Source organism: Necator americanus, chromosome II (genome assembly GCF_031761385.1).
Source record: "Necator americanus strain Aroian chromosome II, whole genome shotgun sequence".
Lineage (NCBI taxonomy): Eukaryota > Metazoa > Nematoda > Chromadorea > Rhabditida > Ancylostomatidae > Necator > Necator americanus.
In genome coordinates, this window is record NC_087372.1 from 25,514,703 (window position 1) to 25,538,387 (window position 23,685).

The 23,685-nt window shown below is 41.7% G+C and overlaps 5 protein-coding genes across 7 annotated transcripts; 1 reads left to right on the top strand and 4 right to left on the bottom strand.

The window, feature by feature from the left end:
- Positions 1-1,057: 1,057 nt before the first annotated feature.
- On the top strand, positions 1,058-6,327 carry RB195_019444 (uncharacterized protein; the record flags this gene model as incomplete). Its single annotated transcript, XM_064187289.1, has 6 exons — positions 1,058-1,147; positions 3,071-3,170; positions 3,235-3,381; positions 5,135-5,234; positions 5,308-5,378; positions 6,302-6,327. The coding sequence occupies 6 exons, from the start codon at positions 1,058-1,060 to the stop codon at positions 6,325-6,327; spliced, it is 534 nt and encodes a 177-aa protein (XP_064043170.1).
- A 1,745-nt stretch (positions 6,328-8,072) lies between these two features.
- RB195_019445 (uncharacterized protein) lies at positions 8,073-12,233 on the bottom strand (the record flags this gene model as incomplete). Of its 3 annotated transcripts, XM_064187292.1 has the most annotated exons (9): positions 8,073-8,079; positions 8,155-8,322; positions 9,807-9,904; positions 9,966-10,494; positions 10,566-10,777; positions 11,474-11,530; positions 11,801-11,935; positions 11,981-12,091; positions 12,186-12,233. In XM_064187292.1, 9 exons carry the CDS (start codon positions 12,231-12,233, stop codon positions 8,073-8,075), a joined length of 1,365 nt encoding a protein of 454 aa, XP_064043171.1. The 3 variants fall into 3 exon arrangements, with proteins under 3 accessions (XP_064043171.1, XP_064043172.1, XP_064043173.1); XM_064187290.1 differs by lacking the exons at positions 11,474-11,530; positions 11,801-11,935; positions 11,981-12,091; positions 12,186-12,233 and having other exon boundaries at positions 9,966-10,601; XM_064187291.1 differs by lacking the exons at positions 8,073-8,079; positions 8,155-8,322; positions 9,807-9,904; positions 9,966-10,494; positions 10,566-10,777 and having other exon boundaries at positions 11,435-11,530.
- A 1,998-nt stretch (positions 12,234-14,231) lies between these two features.
- On the bottom strand, positions 14,232-16,373 carry RB195_019446 (uncharacterized protein; the record flags this gene model as incomplete). Its single annotated transcript, XM_064187293.1, has 3 exons — positions 14,232-14,393; positions 14,488-14,605; positions 16,219-16,373. The coding sequence occupies 3 exons, from the start codon at positions 16,371-16,373 to the stop codon at positions 14,232-14,234; spliced, it is 435 nt and encodes a 144-aa protein (XP_064043174.1).
- A 19-nt stretch (positions 16,374-16,392) lies between these two features.
- Positions 16,393-17,039, bottom strand: RB195_019447 (uncharacterized protein; the record flags this gene model as incomplete). The annotated part of the gene is made up of 3 exons (XM_013441565.2): positions 16,393-16,557; positions 16,661-16,778; positions 16,945-17,039. The coding sequence occupies 3 exons, from the start codon at positions 17,037-17,039 to the stop codon at positions 16,393-16,395; spliced, it is 378 nt and encodes a 125-aa protein (XP_013297019.2).
- A 480-nt stretch (positions 17,040-17,519) lies between these two features.
- On the bottom strand, positions 17,520-20,374 carry RB195_019448 (uncharacterized protein; the record flags this gene model as incomplete). Its single annotated transcript, XM_064187294.1, has 4 exons — positions 17,520-17,575; positions 17,722-17,827; positions 18,477-18,594; positions 20,235-20,374. 4 exons carry the CDS (start codon positions 20,372-20,374, stop codon positions 17,520-17,522), a joined length of 420 nt encoding a protein of 139 aa, XP_064043175.1.
- Between the last annotated feature and the right edge of the window lie 3,311 nt (positions 20,375-23,685).

Genomic DNA, 23,685 nt, shown 5'->3' on the forward strand with positions numbered 1-23,685 from the left:
CGATTACGCTTCTTTCCTAGCACGCTTTCACGCGGAACAGAGCAAGAAAACGTAAACTTTGATTCTACAGAACAAAGAATCGTGACAAACACCTTACCAAATCTCACCATCCTCACTGCAGATTGTGTCAAGGAACATTTTAGCTGCTTTAATGTTTTGATGTCAATTGGTTAAGTCACTAGACAGGAACAACACCTCTCAGAAACTTTCATTTTTGTGGAAATATTAACTTTGGAGCGCTGGATTGACGATGGAGCACCCAGTTCTACTGAATAGCTCCTGGAAATAGCGATAAAAGTAGTGCATATGGTTTGCTCCGGGACCTACTTTCTACCCAGTCAGTGAATTAGTTCGCAGAGTGCGCTTTGGCGTAATTTTGGCGACGCTTTGGCACGTGTTCTACGTGAGCAACGGTTGGGTTTTGGTCTCGGTGGGTCGAGTATATGTTAGGGTTAACTGAAGCAGTAACTTCAAACGACATCCATCCAAGAGACAACTGTCTAGAAGGAAGAATATGCTGAGGAACGAACTGAGGAAGCAGTCTCGCAGTCGTTTCGCAACGACGGCGCCGCGCTGACCCGCACGCCTCTCTCACTGCCTGCACTCTCTCTGCTGCACAGGTCGGAAACCCAAACTATTCTGGCTGATTCTAACTCGAAACCCTCAAGCATTCAGAAGAACAACTACTCCTTAGGACTACTACGTCATAAAAACATGACGTCACCGAAAGTGCTACAGTATTGCATCTCAGGTCCTTCCTTTGAAATATCGCTGGCACCGTAGCGGCGTTCTTCTTAAGACCTATATGCGCAGCAGGGCCGCGAACATTTCAGTTTCAAAATTTGCTCGGAATTGCTTTCGTCCTTCCGTTTTACTGCAAGTATGGGGATGTATTCCGTGGGATTTTAGTTATCCCTGTTCGAATGGCAAAGTTCTCTCCGGTCAACCGTGCTTTAGCTGCCTTTGCACTGTTTCCGATGTTCCGACTCTGCATTTCACTGCACTATTAGTTGTATATTAGATATCCATAGTGGTTTCTGCTTGACTTTTTAGATTCATGAATAGGTCATCCTTGTCGTCATTGGAGGATGAAGTTACGTATGCTGAACTCTTTTCTCTCTTCGACAATGTACAGGAGTATTTCACGGTACGTCCTGTCTATATTATATATAGTGCATGGTACGTGAACGTGATGAATTTAAATATGAATGCTTTGCCCCAGTTTAGTCCTTTTTCTGCATTCTCTTTTTCCAAATTTTGAGAAATGGTAGCTTCTTCAATTAGGGTGGACCCCTTGTAACACTTTTTAGTGCGTAAGACCTTGGCATTGCTGTATTGCAATGTCGTCGGAATTTTCCTAGCTGTGAAGTCACCACTCCTCTTCCTGTTGGATGTCGTCTTTAGAACGACCATCATCTTTGGAGGAGGAGTGTCCCGTTCAGGTTAAGTGCTGAAAGATCCACGGTTGGAAAAAGTTCATTTTTATCTAGTTTCTAATTTGCCACATCTTAATCATAACTTTGGTCCTATATCAGCAACCTGTTATCTAAAACAGAGAGACGGTTTGGTCTTTTGAGTTTTCTACTGCATGTAGTTGGGATTGTATGATTCCTAAATAATAATATTTCTAAATAATGTCATTCGAACCGACCTACGTTTGACGTTTGCTTGTTTGTTTCACAACTTCCTAGTGATTTACTCGACTTGACTTAATTGGAGGGCTGGCATTATAGCTTTACTCGGCTTTGCGCATATTTGCCCTGGCGTGTCGTCTTTTAACACAGCTCTGACCAACTTTCTTGATTTACAGCAAGCGCTCGTCTAGAGTCCATCCATTCGTCTCCGTGCCATATCCTACAAGACTTGGCGTCCCGTTTGAACGGCTTATCGACATCGAATGACCCGAATACCTCAGGTCGATAATGTTCGTCAATTCGGTGTAGAGAAACGAAAAGTTGTTGCCAAAGGTTTCACTCCCCTTACGTATTTGACCTATATCGGTTTCGCTCTGGCAGTGTGCCGGACAACAACATCTCTTTGCAATACCTGGATAATTTTCGTCATATAACTGTGCAAGTTATATAGCTTGAATGGACACAAAGCGTATGCTCAGTTGCCTGATTGCAGTTAGTATAAGCAGGGCCACTGCGGACAGATGGCAATCAAACTCGTATACGCGGTCCCTTAATTAATAACTGCACAACTGTAAAGAAGGCAATCAGTCCATATTAGGGCTCGAGAAATTGTGGGGGTTGGTGTGTTGACAATAGGTATTTGTCAAATCGGCAACCCCAAATACTGGTGGCAGTGCGGTTACAGTAAGCTAATATTAATGCACTTAATACGACATTTATAGTTGGGTCAAAACGACATGAAGCACGGACCGTTACGCAAGAGACTGCGCTCGGAAGCGGTGCGGTCGAGACAGCGGTTGGAATCGAGGTGGGATCATGGCGAACTGCAGAGGTGAGTGGCGGCAGTGAGGGTCCTTACGCGATCCTAACCGCTACGCTCCACCGCTCCGCTTCGAACGCAGCCGCTTGCGCAAATGTCCGTGCTTCATGTCGTATTGACCCGACTATAGTTATGGAGGAAAACAAAAACTCACACATTAACCAAACACTGCCCAACACTACTGGTATTTCGTATAGATAATTTACGTAAAGCACTGATTGTCTCATTGACAAGTCGATAGGGATCAACAAGTTGTGCTCCATACTCAAATGAGAGCGCTCTTGCTTTAGCAGTTTTTTCCTCGAAGAAATGGACGATAATTTATTCATCTTGGTTATGTTTGTCTAGCCTTCTATCGGATTTTCACAGATACTTCCATCAGTAGAGTTCCCAGTGGGTATTAATAACTAGTATATTTTTTTTGAAAATGAACCATCATCTAGCACCCTTTGAAATTGTGTGGATCTAGTAGTGCAGAATTAAATGTTTCAGTGGGTTTCCAACTGTGTGGACATTTTGGACCTCTAATGACGACAGTAGAATCTTCGCTACTGTTTTGTAATTTAAATGCCTCACACCGTTTCGTTCTTCACTGAGGCTATCTATTGCTTTGAAGGACAGTCAAGACGGAGTATTTGAAGACTTACTTTCAAAAACGAGTCAACTCTCGACGAAAATAAGGAAGGCAGGGACACGCAAGAGTCAGATCAAGCAAAGTAAGCAATTCAAAGTATGAATGATAACATCTTCCCTTTGGGAGATGTAGTGCCTTCTTTTCAGAATACTTGTCCGACTTGCATAGTCTTGAAGAACGTGTAAAAGATGGTTCAGCACAGAACGAAGTGAGAAGAAAGCAATGTGCTGAAAAGGAGCGGTTGTGTGCTGATCTTGAAAATACGATAAATGGTTACCGCACTAAGGCTGAGGGTAAGACCATGGACACAAGTTATGAAGGAAATGTTTTATCTAGAGGGTCAGTATACCAATGTAATTCCCGTATATTATGTCGATTAGGTCGAATTATTTTGACCTAATTCCTTCTCAGTTCGATTAACTTGACAATTTTAAGTTAATTTCTGTGATTCTTCTCTTTTCTGATGAACGGCACCTTCCTTTTTGCAGGTTACACAATCGAACTCCACGTCCAATTGTTGTTTGTTGTACTTTTTATCCAATGTTCACTGCTAAAGTCGTAATTATGATTGAGGCACTTAGGACTTGTTACGGAGTAATTATTAGACTTAGCGGAACGGAGCTGAGTCAGAGAATCTTGATGATTTTTGAAGCGATTATTTACTAAGGGAGTACATGTGCTTTGGTTGTTTTCAGTCAATATCAAAGCATTCCAACATTTCCATTTGCGCATATTAAAGGCAGCGTACCACGAAGCTGACGATGCCGATGTTTCTATGGGCAAGTATAAAGTTCGGGGTGTAGATTAAGTATGACCACGTTCAATACCTAAGCCTGAAAAACGGCGTAGTTCTTGTTAGGAGCGTTAGCACCTTTGGATACATTCCGATTCTCTCAGCAGCTTTTTTCATTAGTTTTACTTGAATAGGCTGTTAACGACATCTCACTGATTTCCGACCGCTCGCTTGTGGATGCGGAGCGAGGAATTTAAGCGATAAGCGGGGCAAATAGTTTTCAGCGGGTAGTGTTAAGAAATAGCGTTCACACCTTCAACACATATAAACACCACGTTCGCTCAAATGTGGAGCGTAGAACAAATAAGCAAAAGAGTCAAAAGAGTTTGTAGACTCCTATTTCGTAGTTTAAAAGAGTCAAATTGTGTGTTAGTCATCCGGATAAGTGTCTTAGCAACCCTAACTGCTCTCACGATTAATTACTTTTTCCCTCTATTTCAACGTACAGCTACGTCCTGTTTTTTTTTCCATGGAAAGGACTGTGTAGTATTCTAGTATCCTTACAGTGTATCCTTTGGTTCAATGAGAAGCATTTAAGTTTGAATACAAAGTGTTATACTAGGCACATGCCATGTGCAAGAAGTTAGCAATGATATGTGCCGTAGTTTGGCTCGATCAAACCACGGCACACACCATGACAGATGGCGTGTTATACTTCTTTATTCCTTTATGACATTCTCTTGGTTTCAGTTTAAAGTGTACATAATCGGGGCGAAATTTATTCATCCTAATGAGCTCGAACATCGTTGATAGCGAAAAGGTAGAGAGAAGGGAGAGAGTGCATGAAGGAGAGTTGAGGAATACATGTGGCACTCATCTGGGTAAGAAAATCCTGCACCGACTATATGCTACGATTATTGTGGAATAATTCGAAACATATAAAGGTCCTAATAGGACACCTTCCCTTTCTTGACAAGAATTTTGATTGCGTTTCCACGTAATTGCAGCTTATTTTTACCAGTACCATGCTCAATCTTTGCCTTTGGCGGTCTGTGCATCAGGCGGTGTTTATTTGATCGCAGCTTAACCCTCAGCTGCAACTTGAAGACTCGCCACATAGTCTAATTACTACTCAGGGACCTCTTAAATTAGAGGTGACCGCGGGCATTATATATTACTACGTGTAGTTAATGTTACTTATACGTAATTAGAACTATTCAATCATAAAATACGATGTTTTTTGTCCCAATAAATTTAGAAATCTGAGGAGCTTGTGCATTAAAATTTACGTAGAATCTAAACTTTTTTTATAGAGTTGAAGAAACAGCTTGACGAGACATCAAAACAATTTATGCAGCTTGAGTTACAGAGATCAGAAGCTCTCAGTATCCTAGCAGAACGACACGTAAATAGGTAAGATTTTCAAAATATTAGATAAACTTTTCAAAGCAATGTAACGGTCCGGCTAGCTTATGTGTTCTCTCAGGTTGAATAATAAATTGTCAACTTTTGACCACGATTTATGTTCTTCGCAGTTGACTGGATCGTACGAATCAGGTATGCATATTGTTTCTCAAACAAATTTATTCATAGAAATGCAGATGACGGTGCTATAGTTAGTTATCAAGAAATTTTGTTCACGATCGTGTAGAAAGCGAAGTCCCTTTCTATATGATCGTGAACGTGAAAGAGAAAACTTTGACTAGCCAGTGTTTGAGATGGTCGTGTTGACGCATTTAATACTTCGTAAGGTATTATTCATGTACAAAAACATCCACCAATACAGTCTATAAAGCTAAAGGATATCAGATGAGCGCAGTTCCAACATCTCGGGCAGAGTTCGATTTTTGCTGTCCAGTAGTTAAGTTGTTATCAGTACTTCCCGATTTAATACTCTTAGGTGAAAATTTCGACTGAATTTTGCCGTTGTTTGTCGTTCCAAACACAACATAACTTTACGAACGTTAGCTAGGTCTTTGTTTGCGCTGCTTTGAACCGTCAACATTTATCCAAGATCTACTGCGTTTGACATTGAAGTATTGCTAGACCTACTTGACGTTCACTTGTTCAATAAACCGCCTGCGAAGGACTATCTAGAATTGGATTAGGACAGCTGTAAGTTCGCTCAACTTTTGGCGTGTTCAACATCTTCCTTGAGCAGTCTCAATAGCACTTCTTTTTTAAAGAGCCCAGAGTGAACTTGATTTTTGAAGCTGATATCGTAATTGTGAAAGCAGTTGAACCAGTTTTGTGCTGCACATGGAAACTGCACTGCGACAGACGTTATTATCTAAATCAGACAACTCGAATCAACAGCATTCAGTCTAGATTTGAAGTCATAAGGTGCACATCGCATTCCTTCTTGGCGAAATCTCAAAGAATATTTACACACTATTCAAACATGACTCGAGGAACTGCTGATCTTGGAAACAAGATCAAAAAAATCTAGACCTTACTATGTAGTAGTGCTGGTTTTTTAGGTGGAGGAGGGGATCATATGGCATGAACTCCAATGAACGATCTTGATCTCTTGAGAATTTAATTTATGCTTAATCACTGTATGTATTTACGTTTTCGACTGTCATTTGTGATTTTCTTTCATTCTGGTTATTACCGCTGTTAGTGAAAATATTCAATTCAAGTGAGAGTCGGTTAGAGTAGTATGATGGCACCTGTTCTGAAATAAGTGATATTTTTGGTGAATAAAATTTCTTTCAACTTCAGAAAGTGAGTTGTCTCGATTGTGCTTGTAATTTTTGCAGCAAAAAAAAACCTTGTTGATGTATTCATGGTAGTTATGCATCGTTACCCCGATAACACCAGATTTTCGTAGCAGAACATATTTCCTTCTTTTTTACATTTTTTTTACAACCATTTTGAAAGGTGAAACCTATGCGTCAGAAGTTAACATCACCTTAACTGTAAAGCGATTTCTCAAAAGTAGAAAGTTTAGAAAGTTAGAAAGTTTGTGCGGTCTTCCCGACAATCATCATAGAACAGTAACTGGAGCTTCTCACCTTCCTTCGACTCTCCAAAACCTCTTTAACCCATCAGAATTAGCTCTAGAATAATCTTATAGGTTGTTACCGTTTCTGTGAAATAAACCCACCTAATGCGTGGCCACGAATATAATTAGGAATCCGGCGCATCATGTTAGAAGCATCACCCCACGAATCTGAGGTGATACGGATTTCAGGTGGAGTATTCGTGCACGGGATCGTAGATTATGGAGAAGTGAGTAATTCCGTCCATTTCTGGCTAATTGGCATAAAAAACGGCCCGGAAGATGCGGCGTGTGCACACGGATGGTGCGCTCCAGTCGAACTCGTTGTGGGAGGTAGCGCACCAGAATGCTCGAATCCGTATCTTCCGGGCCGTTTTTGCGGCAATTAGGAAGAAGTGGACGGAATTACCCCCCCTCTCCTTAATCTACGATCCCGTATACGAATACTCCACCTGAAATCCGTACCACCTCAGATTCGTGGGATGATGCCTTTAGGAAGACTAAGAGGCAGCTATAGTTGACGCTATGTCAAGGTGGTGGTTACCCTGTTGCGGAGCACCTGTCAGCTGTGTGCCAAAATGTGAACACGTTCGGCGGCGACTACATATGATTATTCCAAAATAAATTGCCCTTTCAAAGTGGTTCCTAGTAGTAGTCGTTCCTGATTCAGTCCGCATCAAATTTGGTATCTAAAGACACGACGTTTTGCGACTGCGCTTCTGCGTAGCTGAACATTTATTTGAACGAGAACTGTCGCATATCGTCTTAGGATTTAGAAGTAAACTATATTATGAGCAATATACAACCAATACAATTGTTTGAAAACTTGACAGCCTTTAACCATCTTTTATATCTGCAATTTTTGGAGGTAAAAACGTGGTGCGAGGTGATATACAGTGGCTATCGAACGATTGTCGTTCCGAAGATAGGTGAAGGCAGATCAGTTCCAACCTCCACTTAAGACTACTGTTGCACGGTCAGGATACGTTCGAGAGCAACTGTGTTGGCAATGGAATTTTTAAATTATGTCGCATTATCGTCTTATTAGAAGAGATAAAGAGTGAAGACATGAAATGCGAAACGAGCTAAGAAACAAGTAACATTCAGCATCGCTCCAGACTTCCGAGTGCCAAGTCGATGTGAGTAGAAAATAAAATATGAAAATGAATAAAATATGTAAATATGTACTCAAATATGATTTCTGCATTTTAGAGGGGTTGTGGTGTTTACGCTGCCATTCTTGAGCATTACATCCTGAACACTTCCTACTAGTGGAAAGAACCCATCAACTAATTTTCCACTGTCTTCATAGTATGATTCCACACTAACAGTCTCTCTGCAGTCCAGAACGTTGAGACATAAACATCAAAGCACCGTTGCTGAAAGCCAACACATCGAAGCACCGTTGCTGAAAGCCAACACATCGAAGCACCGTTGCTGATAGCCAACACATCGAAGCATGGCCAGCTCTTCTGATACGCTGCAGACCTTGACTCCCTAAAGGCATCATAAAACGTAACTGACGGTGTTGGAATAGAAACAATAAAAACTGCCTTTTGCCGGTCTCTTACGATACAACTTCTTACGCGAGCAAGTCTGTCGTTATCCAACGTCCGGAATCCTAATGTAGCTCAAATAAACAGCAGAAGATCCCAAACTTGCGTAATCACAGAATGGCGGATAGCCATCGTCTGCTGCCCGTAATAAATTTCTTGTAGGTGACACTTGTGGAGCCAATGCCTTTTTTGCTAGTGGGAATTGAGAGAGATCACTCTCATACAGTTAACTACACCCCTGGCTCCAGCGTGGTCATAACGTCGCCAGTTTCGTGACTTGCTGACGTTGATACCGCATCACTTTCAAAAATGTAAAACATTTTGTAACTTTCGCGGCAGGAATATTATGGTAGGGATCCTGTTTTGGACGAACGGGTGCGTATCTCTTTACCCGCAGCCTCCGCGACAACCTATCCTTAGGGGAAACGACTGGCAGCGGCGATCTCTAGTTGCGCTGCGCAGCAGTTAATAGCATCAGCAGAGCATTGCACTGCATTCCCAGCTTCATTTATGTTTTCTGATGTTGTTTTGTTCTTGTACAAATACAAATCTTCTACGTTTTCGCTTCATTTTTAGGATTTTCATTTTCTACGTTTTTTCCCACTTTCTACATGGCTACGTTGTCTCCTTCTTGTTCTCTGAACTTTCCAGGAAGTCAACTCTATCAAGTTATTGAAATACAAACATGTCACATGATCTCAGTGATGTGGTGATGGATGGGCGTGGTTTAGTGATCACAACTAGCCCAAGATATGCTTGGTCTGGCCTATCGACTTTCTGCAGGCACTTATTCGGCTGCGGGTACCTAAGGATCGCCTCCCCCCACCTCCCGACGAACCTTTACTATCAAGAAGCATGGTTTCAACAGTTGGACTCATCTTGGATGACGACTGCTACTTAAAGAAAGAGATAGTAAAAAAATGGAAAAGATAGGCCAGCGCGTTCAAGGAAGACGGACGGCTCATCAAAGAATCTAAGTATTTAAGAGTTCAAGCAAGTATCAGCTCCATCAGCAGACTGATGGTGAATGAACTGACTACCTATAATCGGTACTAAAAGACAATACGTCAGATTTATCGGGTTAGCATTGTAGAAAGTCGCATTAAATCAATCAAGGGTCAAAACGACATGAAGCAAGGTGGAACACGAGCGGTGGCGCTGGTTTTTTACCGCTCGCAGACAGCCTGCGAGCGGTTCGCTGGGCAATTTGCCAAATTTTGCTAAGTGGCGTCACTTGGATCGATATTGACCGCTATTTTTTTAGTTCTTTTCATTCTTTGTGCTCTTCTTTCTGATTTTCTTCGTTTTTTATATTTCTTTTTCGTATTTTTGTTGTATATGTTGTATTTGCTTTTGAAGTTTGGTTCAAAATTGTATTTATTTCTATGTTAGTGTCCAATGTCATGAACGAAAGCTATGACTTACTCAATCGGCGGGCTGATGTCATCGCCTGACGCGATTACCAGCATCTTCGACGAGGTTTGTCGTCCTTGAACACAGCTCTGCCCAACCTTCTCGATCTTCTGCAAGAGCTTGCACAGAATCAATCCATTCGTCGCTATTCCATGTTCTGCGAAACCTTACGTCTCGCCTGAACTGCCTATCCACGCCGAGTGTCCTCAGGTCCTCTTTTACCGCCTCAGTCCAGAACTTCCGTTTTCGGCCAGATGGCTCCTTCCAGCTCGAACCCGACGAACTCCTCAGAACTAGTTGAACAAGGCGATCTGCCGGACTCCTTAATATATGACCAAAGAAGCGAAGACGATTTACGTTAGCCACTTTCGATGGCGGTGCAAGATGTTGATGTTTTCCACGTGTCATCCGCCGGTATACCACATCAATTTCTGCATAAAGATCTTCATTGCGACATACCCTAGGCCAAAAGTAGCCAAGTAGCCGTCTAAGCAGCTTTCGTTCCGTGCAGTCAAGCCTCTCCATAACCGTTGATGGTGCTGCCCAAGTCTCCGATCCGTACATCATGATGGGGCGAATTGCGGATAGGTAGACTCGCAGCTTGACTTCGTTGGTGATGGGGGTCGACCACAGGCATTTCGTTAAGGAGTTAAATGCAGAAGTGGTCTTAGCGCATCTTTGCTGAACATCTCTCTCGTACCTGCCATTATTCTTCAGCGTACAGCCTAGGTAACAGAACTCATCGACGAGTTCTATCGGTTGTCCGTCCACCCTGATTCCCGTTCGTGGTCTCGAAGAGGTCCACATCTGCTTGCATTTATCAGGGCGTAGGCGTAGTCCATAGCCTTCGATACAAGGTTGACAACATGTTGAAGTTTCGTACTGCTTTTCGCGAATATAACAACATCGTCGGCGTACTCGAGGTCACTCAAGGGGCACCCGGATGGTGCTAAGACAATGTCGGCAGGGCACTGAGTCCCTTTCTTCATTAGAAAACCGTACAAAATCCCATGTACTTCTATCTGACTCTATTAATCTTTGACTTAATCGGTAATTTCGACAACTCACACCACTCTTCTTTGAAAATTTCCTTGTAACTGCACCGTTCATAGCGTCCCTGTGGCTAGAAGAACATCTAAGACCTGTCTGTTGTCTGAACGAGTGGAGAGTAACCTCGTCGAGGTATTTTCGCGTATTCGTCGGCATATCTACTGTCACGTTATGACTCGGAAGCATTTGCGGAGAATCCGCCGGGACCCTCTTTACCGTTTCCCGCCCGAAACCTGGCACGGCACTTTTTAAAATGATTTTGCAGGCTTTATCTCACCGTTTCTCTTTGTTTTTTTTTGCAATTTATTATTGAACTCAGAAAATAAACATTGTTCTGAAGTCAAAAAAAAACGTCCTGAGAAGAATGCTGGTCGAAGTCCTCAGCTGTCTCGATGGGATCAGGACATGATTCGCAGAAGTGCTCTTTTCAAAGTGTTGTTGAGTGTGTGTGCAATAAACCGGTGAGTCTTGGTTAGAGTTGGTTTTTGGTTTTTGGTCTTCTTTATCCAAAACTTTACTTATTTTGAACTCGCTTGAGTTGTTTCGTATTCAATAAAGAGGAGAAACTTTATTATCTCTTTAATGCTTCTCTATAACTCAAGCCACCTCGGTAGAATTGTGCAACTGACCACAGCATCAATCATTGGGTACAGCCTCATCCGCACTTCTGCCGCTAATGCTCTCATCTAGGATGCTCGTTTATATTCTGTCTAGCGTATTTTCGCGAGAAAAAGCAAAGAAAATTGGGTATATTGTTAGATGCAGTTGTTATACGGAAACAGTCTTTGCGGATCTCTGCTGATCATTTAGGAGATTTGAGAGACTTTCAGGAATTCATGACAGATTTTACATCATATCTAGTGTACTGCACAATGCTGGAAAGGCGCGTAACAAAGAAGCAGGCATAGAAAATATATTTTGTGAGAAACCTCAAGCCAAATCCCATTTGTGCCTACCTTCGAACATTCCTTGATTGACGCTGGAACATACATCCTGTAAGTGACGGTGAACAGTCCTTCTATGCTCCACACCATTTGGTAAACCGGATAACTGGTCTTGTTGTATCCCATCGATTGACGGATTTCATCAAGCTGAAAATGATACTTTGCGGTGATCGGATCGCTGCTATCAATCACCTTCATGTTAACAGCTTCTAAATCCTTCTCTTTAGTTTGTTCATTGTACTCCTTCTCGGTTTCCACTATCATTTTCACTAACATTTTTCCAGCTGGCAATCCGTAATCGCCCTCAAATTGTTTAATATTTCATCTGGAGCGCAAATCTAATAATAACGACAAGTATTCGCCGGAGCATATGTTGGTGGTCACAATTTGAACCTACCTGGGAGAGAAAGAAAAGAAAAGAAGCAAAGAAAAGAAGACGTTTCATGTTGTTTCTTAACTGTGCATTTATTCGCTTGCGCGTGCTTTTATGCATGTAGATGGTTGATATGTAGATGGCAGCAATTGAATATTTATTTACATTTTGCACAACGTTTGTATGCTTTCACACAGTTCGCTGCTTTCATGTGAATGAAGCAAAGCCGAATGCTGCACGAAATAGAATCCTCCTCTTATTGTGTCGTCTTTATAATTGTTTCCTTTCTAGAGAAAATCTCATATTCCTTGAACGTGGGCATTTCTTGAACTGTGTTAAAGTATACCATGGTTGGAATCAACGGGGATTAGAGCATTGAATAAAGGGGAGATCCAACCTCAGAAAAACACACTGGTGGAGATTTAAGGATAAAGGATTAGAGAATGAAGTCTGTAGTGTACCAACAGATCTAATATGCGCCAACGCGTTTGACTGTAATTCGAAGTCGATGTAGTTTTGAACGCGTGATATCCTATACAATGACTTACGGGGTTGGGCCATAAATTTCGTTATTCTCTCAAATAGTCTAGCACCAGTTCATCAACCCCGCAGGGATGAAAGATTTGTTTGGGACAGTTTCGAACCATCGAGTCGAACTTGTCGTCGTGCTGTTACAGTGGAACCTGTTACCGACTGCGCTACTGCGCTACACCCACCTCTGTAGTGATTTTAATGCATTTAATGTACGACACTGGCAGAGATTGAGATTACAACGAGAAGAACGAAATAACGTCTCGATGTCTGTAGTCTTATGAAAGCTGCAGACCACTCACGGCTCCTAATCTAACGCCAATCTGGACAGCGTGCGAGTGACACTCACATGTGGGGCAGGCGGTGCCGGCGTCAGTGCGACATTCTCCACCACAAAATTGTAGAATTGAAGGGTGGTTGCGTCCTCTAGATTGGTATTTACACCTTAAATTATCTTTAATTCACTTTACTCTCATAAACTAACTGGAAAGAGGTAAGGTATCTACTGATTTAGATTGCGAGTTGGAAAACACTCTCGAATCTTTAAAGAAGATAAAAACAACAGTCCACCACGTCCGCGAATGTCAGGCCGCAAAGCACAATGTAGTGTATAATAAAAGTTCCAACTAAGAACCTATGAAGCATACTGTATTCGGACTTCTCTTTAGGGTTTTGATTCGTCCATTGTAGTGGCTGTGATCAAGAACCCCGTACTCAATCTATGTTAAAATGTAATTTTATCAGTATGCCACGAATGCTCTACTTTAATAGCTGAGCCGGCAGATGGTGGCCATCTCGCGATAACTGGCTGCCCTACAAAAGGGAGGGAGTCGTTGGTAGACATTCTGAACTTCGTAAATTTATTTGAATTCAATGTCATCCGGTATATGGTTTTGTTGTGTAAGAAATTCTCTCCATGTGTGTTAAACATAAGTATGTAGTATCTTATATGTATAAAATTTTGCAACTGAAGAAATTGCGATTTTGTGAACACACTCGCAGGTTATAATAATTGAAGACTAGCATAATCGGCATACTAATTGCCGATGTCCAGAGAAATAAGATTTCTAGGAATTATCGAGTATTAGGACTGAAACATTCCTCGTAGGCTGTTCTCAGCTGTTCAAACATTGGAGTAAACAGTGGTGCAGAGTAAGTTATGGGTTCGAACTCGACAAAATGGAGAATTCCTGGAATAAATATAGAAAAACACAGCTAAACCGTTGTCGAGAATAGACGGTTCTTTAACTGAACAGCGTTGAATTTTCTGTGTGACTTTTCTCCAGGCAGAAAGTTCTACTAATCTCCAATGTAACAAACGCGTCAATTTCTGGATGTCGTTGAAGGCTCAAGTCTGAAGAGGATTGCTGAACCAAAGTATTCGTAAGAATGTTCATTATAAAACGATCATATTTATCCATGAAAATAGAAAAAAAAACCAAATAAAGCACTTGAAAAGTGAAATATACACAAGTGAGGGCGATCACAGTGCAACAACCGAACACATTCGATGAGAGAGAGACGAAATAAGGGAGGACCCTAATGCAGACATTTTCGCATAGCAATAAAGCACTTCGTTTCAAACACTATGGAAACTCCTAAGAGGATTGAGATTCCTGTAGAGAATATCATCGTCCATGGACGAGTGTCAGACAGAAGGAGCGTTACGGAGCAACACACACATACGACACAAAGAGCGGCCTGAATGTTTCGGCTTGGTTCTCGCAACGAAAGGATTCAGCTGTCTGTTCAAGGACTATTTTTCAAGATTCTCATAAGAAGAGTGTTAACATACCGTCCAAACCAGATGTGGAAGCAGCAGATTGCAGGAGTTAGAGGAGAGGGCAATGAGTGATAATAAGATGGTGAGCAACCAGATTAAAACCACCAGCCATGCAACGAACACAACGACTCTGAGAAAATAGAAATGATGTAGTGGACGAGATTCGCAGAAAAATTGTACAAGTGTACGTTTTATCTCATTATTCGAAAGCTGATTAAGAGGATTGTTCAGCAAGAGACCGTTAAAAGGTAGCGCACCACGAATCTGACGCTCCGGGGGAAGAGCTAAGGATGTGGTGGTAGATTGCGGAATGTTTGGTTTTCAGGGTGGTTTCATTCATTTCTCTCTAATCGTCGTAAGGAAACGATGGAAAACCATGGAAGACACCGTTTTTTTACAACGACTTCAGTTGCAACTCGACACACTTGTGCACGCGGCGCGCCCAAGTGCGAGCGGTCGAAGGTCGATGATGTCTTCTCACCAGCCAGTTCAAGTACTACTAATGAATACGCTGCTGAGGGAGGCGAAACATGTACATAGAGACGCGTTCTAACGTACTTCGTAGGAACTAAGGCGGTTCCCACGTCATTTTTCACGGCGATTACGAAGAAATGAGCGGAACCGCCCTGAATCCTGCAATCTGCAACACCATCACTAGTCTCTCATGTAGATTCCCTCACCAGATCAGATTTTTGGTATGGGGCCTTTGAAAGCAGTGCTCGGGAAGAAATTTCCACAGATGGGATCTTGTCAGAGGTATATAGGGTTGGGAACATAGTTTGAAAGTGTTATAGTGAATATTGAAGATATGTGGGTTAGCCGCAGACGGATAATTTTTTTCCAACGAAGCAACTCTTAACAAAATTACAAGGGATAAGTAGAATGCTTGTAACTATTAAGTGATAAGTAGAAAGCTTGTAGCTGGTAACATCGCCATTCATACTAGTACAAAGAATTTGTTCCATTGACGTATTTCCTCCTCACTACACATCAGGCGCATCAGATAACTTATTTGAACATGTGTAAAGAGCTCCTTCGTTGGGTGAACTGGTGCTTTTAATCTGTCTGACTTCCTGGTTTGTGGGTACTGTATCGCGGTTTTGGTCTTCTATTTGCAAACTATTTCTTTAATTCTATTTATTCGCAAATTCTCGAAAATGCTGCCTCTAACGTTAACAATGGAGCAACTTCGTTTAGAGATTGAATTTCATCTACTTATTTTACATCTGATCATAAAATTGGAAGATGGGGAAGATTCGTCTGATCACAAAGAAACGATAAACGGTAGTTTATCCGCCTTGCATTTTTTAAACTAATTTCGGGAGAACCTACTGCGTTCGTTAAGGAAAAATCTATTCGCTAAGGTGTTTGACGATAAATTCTGAAATTTTAAATTGATTCGATTTGCAGTTGCGTTACCTCCGGAGAGTCTGTTAAAATGTGTTAAACTGACTACGACTACGTGCATACAATACTTGGGGTTTTGATATTTCTAGGATTTTACCTAGATGAACAAATTTCAATCCTTCTAGGTTGCTTGCCAATTTAGGGTTTCTCTGGGTTCCCTGTGTCCGCCTTTGTTTTGGAAATTTTGCTAGGGGAACATTTTAATTAGAGCTCTTTTTAAAACAAAGTACTCAAAACCTAACAGCCGACTCCACTTTTCAGATCGTTTTATTTCTGTTGTGCATTTTGTCTAATTCTCAGAATTTAAATTTATTTGCATCTGGGAATTATGCTTACTTCGTTTCCTTGCTTTCGAAGTGTTCAGCGTTTTTTGTGAGATTGAGAGAATTTTCCAGGAATAATATTACGGCCACAAACAATTGCAGAGTGACAAGAACAGATAACAAGCCTTTAGCAGGAATATGGCGTCGATCAGGCACCGAAGTTGACATGAGGGACGAGGAGAGGAGATTACACCGGAGGATCAATGGTAGCAGTCCAAGTTGCGTTATTGTAGAGATAGGCGAACGGGAGAAGAGCCGTGAAGTAGAGTATGAGAAGCAGACCAACGAGAATCGGGGAACCTGTCACGAAGGCGGAGGCGATCAGAAGCACAGCCACTGACCAGGAGACGGCCTGAATTTCACGCAGAAAACAATCAGTAGGACGGACGAACAACTGCAGCTGAGTTTGTTTATGAAATTTGATACGAAGCAAGTTGCACTAAACTGTAACTCACCAACAGCATGATGTGCTGCTTGATAATACCCGGATGATTAAAGTGGAGGCAGACGAACACCAGAAATAGGGAAATGATTAGCAGAAGCAGGAGGCACATAAGAACCGCACATAGCCACCTTGAAAGAAATTTGTGCTCAATGATATGGTCATAACATGTTCCAGATTACGGTACCCTGATTCGAGATTAAGAGGTTTTTGGTGTTAGGCCAATGGAATGAACAACACATTTCAGGGGAGCATATTTTTGCTGAGGTGAGCTTGAGGAAACAAGGTTGCACGTACAGCGGAGTATAATATGCTCTCATGTGGTATCCAACTCCCTCCGTCCAGCCATGCAGGATGCCCAACCCAGTGAGACCGACGATCAGGAGAGCCATTTCACCCGCGAGAGCTACCTGCAATATTTCGTTAATTTAATTTTGGCGACACCTCCGATAAAGAAAATTGGCAGAATTTTTTGATACTGAACTCTTTTCACTATTACATAGGATTTCGGATGTAGTTTTCAAGAATACAAACGAAAACGTGGAACAAGAACTGGCAAATATAGGTGGTCTCAGGAGCATCCGAAGCCCTCAATTCGGCCGGAAGCTTCTTACACCCACATGACTGATGGGGCAGAAGAGTTCTGAGCACTGAGGATAATGTTTTGCGGCCTCATTTCATCCATTCACAGAGTTGCTTCGTCAGGCGAATTGGATGCTGTAGACCCTGATTTCCAAATTTGGAAGAATCTGTTCTATGTTTTCGTTGAAAACTATGCTTCGAACCCCGTCCATTTGTGGAAAGAACCCAACTAGAAATTTTTGCATGAATTATTTTTGAAGAACAAGGGACTACCTGGTGATTCATTTCGGTCACAGACTATTGAGCGTTTGGAATTCGCACAGCAAAGAACAGATCAGAAATATTTCTGGAATAAGTCCACACATGACTCAGACTTTCTACTGCTTAACTTCCATAGTAGAATGAACTTCCCTATTTATTTTGCAAAAAGGTAAGAAAGATCTTTGAAAGGGAAACTGAAACTGACTGAGTACTTTTTAAGAAGGAACTCACCAGCCAGAGCAAGTACCGAAATCCGAAATATCCAATCCGGCTCCGAGAAGTCGAGCTCAAAGACTACAGAGGTAATCACTCGCGCCACAAAAACGCAGAAAACGAACTAAATAAATCAGAATAGCTAGAACCACTGGATAAAACACATTTAATGCCCTCAAATGTTGGGGAAGAAGGGTTTGTTTCTATAGCGCACGACGCTGAGAATGACAGCTGCAGTAGGGAAAACGCTTAAAACTGCGACTACAGAAAATACGATATTAGGTTAACAGAAAGTTAGCGCAGCAGAATTTCGGATTGAACTAGAACGTTCAGGAAGAAAATCTAGACGTTGAGAAAACCTACACTCAAGGGTTACAGAACATATTCCGATTCCTATTGAACGAAGGAGAATCGATTGGTTGAAAATGAGAGCAGTCGCCCTGTTTTATATTTGGCTTCACCTCCTATCATCTCGTTCCTCCCTCTCTACGAATAAGAACCACACTTACAAAGACATATGAAACAGCTGATTTTTATCAGTGAATTTTTCCGAACTTTTAATGATTTCTAATGCTTCAAATATGAAAACAGGAGGACTGCCTAAATGAGCGTCAGGAGAGGCAGCCATGAGGTTAATAAGGTTGGAGCGTTGGCCCGGTACGCGATTACCTGCTATGGAAACCTCTCTCTCAACCCTCGCGGATTACGGATCATAATTATTATGGCGGTCGTAGAGCGCGCAAGCGACATGACTTTATTGCAAAAAAACCCACTAGTAGAAAAAAGTGTGGTATAAGTAGTGATTTTTTGTTCCCTGACAGACCGAACATGGAGACGACGGTGGCGAGAATCATCGCGAAACTCATACAAGAGAATGCCCACCATTCGACACTGAAAAACAATGAGACAAGTCCTGTTAGTATTGTTTTTTCATACTTTCTTCAGATGTTTCGCTCTACTGCTGATATTTTCTGTATTCTCTTGCAAATCGGAAAAATGAATATCATTGCATGATCCTTCAGAGATATCCAGTCTACCGCAGAAATTAAGGAATCGATGGATTGCGAGCAGCGGATTGACCAGTTTGGAAGTTTGGAATGAACCTATTCTTTATACCCTTAAAAGAGATTTAACGAAAGCGCATGAAGAGTATTTCAGCACTTCTACAGGTGTGATTAGCAGCGGCATTTTAGCGACCTTACCTATTGAGGCAAACGGTGCTCCCTTTTATTTAAGAAAGATGAAATTTAGCTGAATAGGGGGAGTTATGTCAAAAAAAGTGACCCGAATGCTAGCAAAACTTTAACTGCATTTGGACCGTTGAGTATGTATGAGAGTTTTGTCGCAGTATATCGCTGCATGAGCGAGAGGTTTGAAGAGTTCTTGGCTTTAACGGGAGCTTTTGATAGGACTTATTATCATTTTCCTTCAAGCTTCTAGAAAATTCCGGGATTCAAAAGGACTCGGGGTTGAAATTTCGAATTTAAACTCGACCAATATATTGTTTATACTTTTATATGCCGAAAACATCTCGACTTAATCGAAAACTTGGCCCCCAAAAAGATTAGGTATTATAGAACGGTGTGCCACGAAGGAAATCGCCACCTCTTTGCCTTGCTCATCCCGTGCTCATATGTGAATCCTCTGGAGACTTGCCGTTTTCAATAGTCGTTCAAGAAGAGAGATAGCGAAAACTTTTGTGAGGAATTCCCCAAATTTTCGTCCTTAAAATATTTGAGATACCCTATAAATTTATGCGGCAGTGCGTAGCTGCCCCAAATTTTCTAGGCTTGAAAGTGAGAAATTTTCGACAGAGATTTCGATTGTTAACTCCTTCTTCGCTATGTTTTTCTAACGTAGACTACTACAAACCTACACGTTTTGTTGGTGCAGCACTCAAAGCGGTGTGGTAGATCTCCGCTCAGTGCTGTGCGAACACAAAAAATCAGAGTCAGTTAAGCGCAGAAGAAAATTTCAGGTCATTAAAGAGTGAGAGCTCGTCTATTCATTCAGTATGCAAAAAGACAAATGACTGCCCTCGTGGGAACTCACCAGGAAGTCAAAAGTAAGCAATAGAACTGTTTACTCTGAGAGCTGCTTCCTATGAACCACTGCAGCTAGCCCTAACAGTGTTACTTCCATTGGTGCAGAGGACGACGAAAGTATATTTTGAAAGCCAATTGAGAGTGTTCGCCTACCAAAAGTGGGGACATGGAGAACATCGTTTATGTACACTCAATTATGGAGTGGAATAATTATGGAATGCTTCGGATGTATATCGGAATAAAGTTGGGTTATTTCTACTCTTCAAACCACAGAGCATAAAATCACTTCCTCTACTGTCATTTTGTTCTGTATTGTTCTATATACAGTATAAAATTGTGATCAGCTCAGAAGCACTCACAGGTGAAACATGGAACTGGATCCCAGGCAACCATATTTCTGAACACCCACAAGAACTCGATCTTTCTCGAAACTCAGCTTGTTGGGGGTAGTAAATTGTGGGAATCTAGTGCATACGATTCACATACCTCACGTACTGCTTATCCTCATAAATAGATACGGACTGGAGTTTAGCAGCAATTACCGCCATTGATGCGACGAGACAAGCCACTGACATGACGAGTTGTATGAGCAGAGAGGTCCAGGTCACTGACCGAGTCGACACCATGCTGATTCAGCGTGAACCAGGAGATTTTTTTCTGCCCGTCGTCAACTGACGGAAGAGTTCGTTCGAGCTAAAACATTTATGCAAATTTCCGCGCTTGATCGAATACGGCAAAGATTTTGAGAATAACGTCGAGAGCAGAAAACAAAACGATAATCATGCGCTGTTCCTCAAAAAAGAGCGAACAAAGAAGAAAAAGAGGGAGAAAAGACTCCTTTCAAGAGAAGCTGGGAGCAGTGACAATCCTGATTTATCTAGTGCTTCATACTTGAAAGCAAGTGTTTATAGCAACAGGATAGCGAAGTCAAAAAAACTCGACGTTGGTAACGTGGCAGTATATTGCCGCTGTAGAAATGTGATATGCATAACGAAAATGTTTTGCTTCCTCTTGGGAAAAAGGCAGTAATCGCTTTCGCCTCCAGTTGCACCACAAACACGGCAAACGAAGCGGACCCAGCACATGAAATTCTGCTCTGAAGTAGCGGGAACTTTATAGGGGAACAGAAATGCAATAGCTACCCCATCTCCACACATCCGTAGAAACCACATGATCAAGGTCGGTTCGCCGCAGTAATTTATTCGAGGTGACTCAGTTTTCAGCAAATCGTTCAGGAGATAGCTAACATTTCGAAAAAAAAAAAACCCTTAACGAACAGTTCGAGGAAGCAAATAAAAGAAAAATATCAGAATTCTGCAACCGAAACTAAAGAGAGCACTAACCAGATGAGTCGATTCTGTCGATCAGTGGTAAATCATGGTTTGTTTCAGATGCAAAGCAATTTACATATTTATAAGCGATAAGTTAAAGTATATAAAATAGCATTCTGGATTGGAGGCTTAAGTGTTTGGTCCAAACCGGAAGATGGACGAAGATAATCGTGTAATATAGATAGTAGAGTGCAAAAATTAAACGACGATCTCTTTAATTAACACGGGTGTGTTAAGTGTTTTGAAAAAGGACTTAAAAATGATGAAAAGTGATCAAACTGGCAGAAAAATATGACGATCTCATCCCTACAAATTGCTCTACTTCTTATCTTCCATAATTTCAAAATGAGAATGTTCATTTTCACTTCAAGCTGAAAAAAAGTGATCGGTGTTTGCAGAAGTGAGGCGAAATTTCTAGTACGGAGGAGAAGAGTCAGTTAGAAACAGAGGAACATGGAAAAGAACCGCTCAAACAAAGAACCAACCTGCTTACCTCGACAGTCGAGCGAAATGTTACCGAGAGGTGGGAAAAAGCTTCAGGATAAACGACTGGATTGTGTGCTTGAGCATTCGGTGAACAGTAATCAGCCACCTAGTTGTTTTCCTCAGAAATCCCTCGAGTAGCAGAAAAGAGAACGACTGACACTTTGTGTGAGCATTGACCAATCCAGACTACGGAACGCCTCGTGTGCTCTACGTTTCTCCCTCAGCACTTGTTTCCTCATCAACGACGCAGAATAACGGTGTTCGAGTTGACAAACGAACAGGAAAGTTGCACTTCGTGCAGCAGAATCCCTCAATATCACGTAATTTGCTCAGGATCTAACCAGCTTGTCCTTGTTTTGCACTATCGAGAAATGTTCTGGCGATGTCACGTCATCGGGATAGAATCAGTCAATCTTTGTGCTAACTGCTGATAGGAAATTCCGGCTAGGACCTCTTCAAAATTGGCAGCAACAATTAACAATTAAACAACTAACAAACAATTATAAACGATTATGAACACAACTAATATTCCTTTAGAGCAAACACTCTCATTCTATCTCAGCACTTTTGTGTCAACTGTCTGTTTCTTTCCCAATCAACAAAAATAAGCTTAGTGGTTCAGAAATCTCACTTTACACTAACATTTTTCTGAAAAGGTCAGGGGCGGATCGCTGTCTTAACGATCTTATAAGGAAAAATCGAAAGAAAAATATTGAAGACGAAATTTTAGGGAACTGATGAATCGGAAGCTCAAATGTCTCTCAAAAAGTGGGGAATAAACAACAGTTCGGCAATTAAACGGGAGAACAGATCTGCTGCAATTCGTTCCGCAGAGAGGTTTGTTGTTCAGAAACGAAAACAAAGAAGGAACAGTTTGTCAATAGTTTTCTTCTAAAGCTGAGGGTACACAGGATTTTTCTCTCAAGCCTTCCAATAACATGGCGCAGAGAGAGCATCTGTAGCTTGTAAAGTTTCGCACTTGCAAAGCATGAAAGTGTCAGATTGTTGGAAATAGCGGAGAAATTTGGCTGATCTCAAAACACTGCCGCTGAAAATTTTCGTTCAAAAACTTCTCCATGTTTTTGAACGAAAATTTTCAGCGGCATGTCGTTATAAATTTTCCATGTCGTTATCTGTACTGTCTCGCGTTCCTAACTTCCAGTTGCTTTTTTTGCTGGCTACAAAAGTTTTCTAGAGATGCTATATTCGGGAATTCTACAAAAAAAATCCTGGTGCACTGTTTGTAGATTGTAATTCGTATGCAATTGTAAGAGGGTTGTGATTCTGTTCTTTTAAAGCCTTGAAATGATTCGCCGTCGATTTTTAATCTGAGCGTATTTTGTCAGGCCGGGCGTGGCGCAGTCGGTGAGTGGATCGACTCTGACTGCACTATTGATCAATTGTTCGAAACTGTCCCACTACCAACCAAGGCTTTCCTCACTCCATGGTCAATAATTGGTAACATATTTGCCTCAGAGGGTAAAGGTACTGACGCGATGAATCACTTAAACCTCAACCCCAAGCCCGCGAACACATCCGTAATCCTCAAACGATTCTGAATTGAATTCGAACGCGTAGGCGCATCCCCGTAGGGAGCGACTAACGACATGCACTTCTTGCTTTTATTCCTCACATTTCTTCAATGGATGTTCTGCGGAAAAGATTTTCCGAGTGAGAGTTTCGCTGTGGTAGAAAAATATACAAATATTTGGGGACGCACAACAGACGTTTGCTTTTTAAGAAGATGGAGAACTACGCGACCTAATTATAGGAACAGGGACAGAAGAAGGACAAAAAAGTTCCTGGGATTACTCGTTGAAAAACAGGAAATGCGGTGCATCGCGTATGTACAAGAGGCAGTGTGTGGAAGCAATGAAATCGAGAGGCTGCGAATAAGCATTGAATGTAAAACCTGCTTGCACATAGCGCGAAATTTCCACAGCATCAAACCCTCTTTTTGCGGAAGACAACAGTTCTAGGAATAGCACGCACCACTTTTCTTCCATCGAATTCGGAGAGTTTTATACGTTTTTTTTCCTTGTCATCTTTTCCTCGTCAGCATGATGACGTCGAACTTATCCTTACTGACGTGCACAATGGTCGTTTGTGATGTGAGCGCA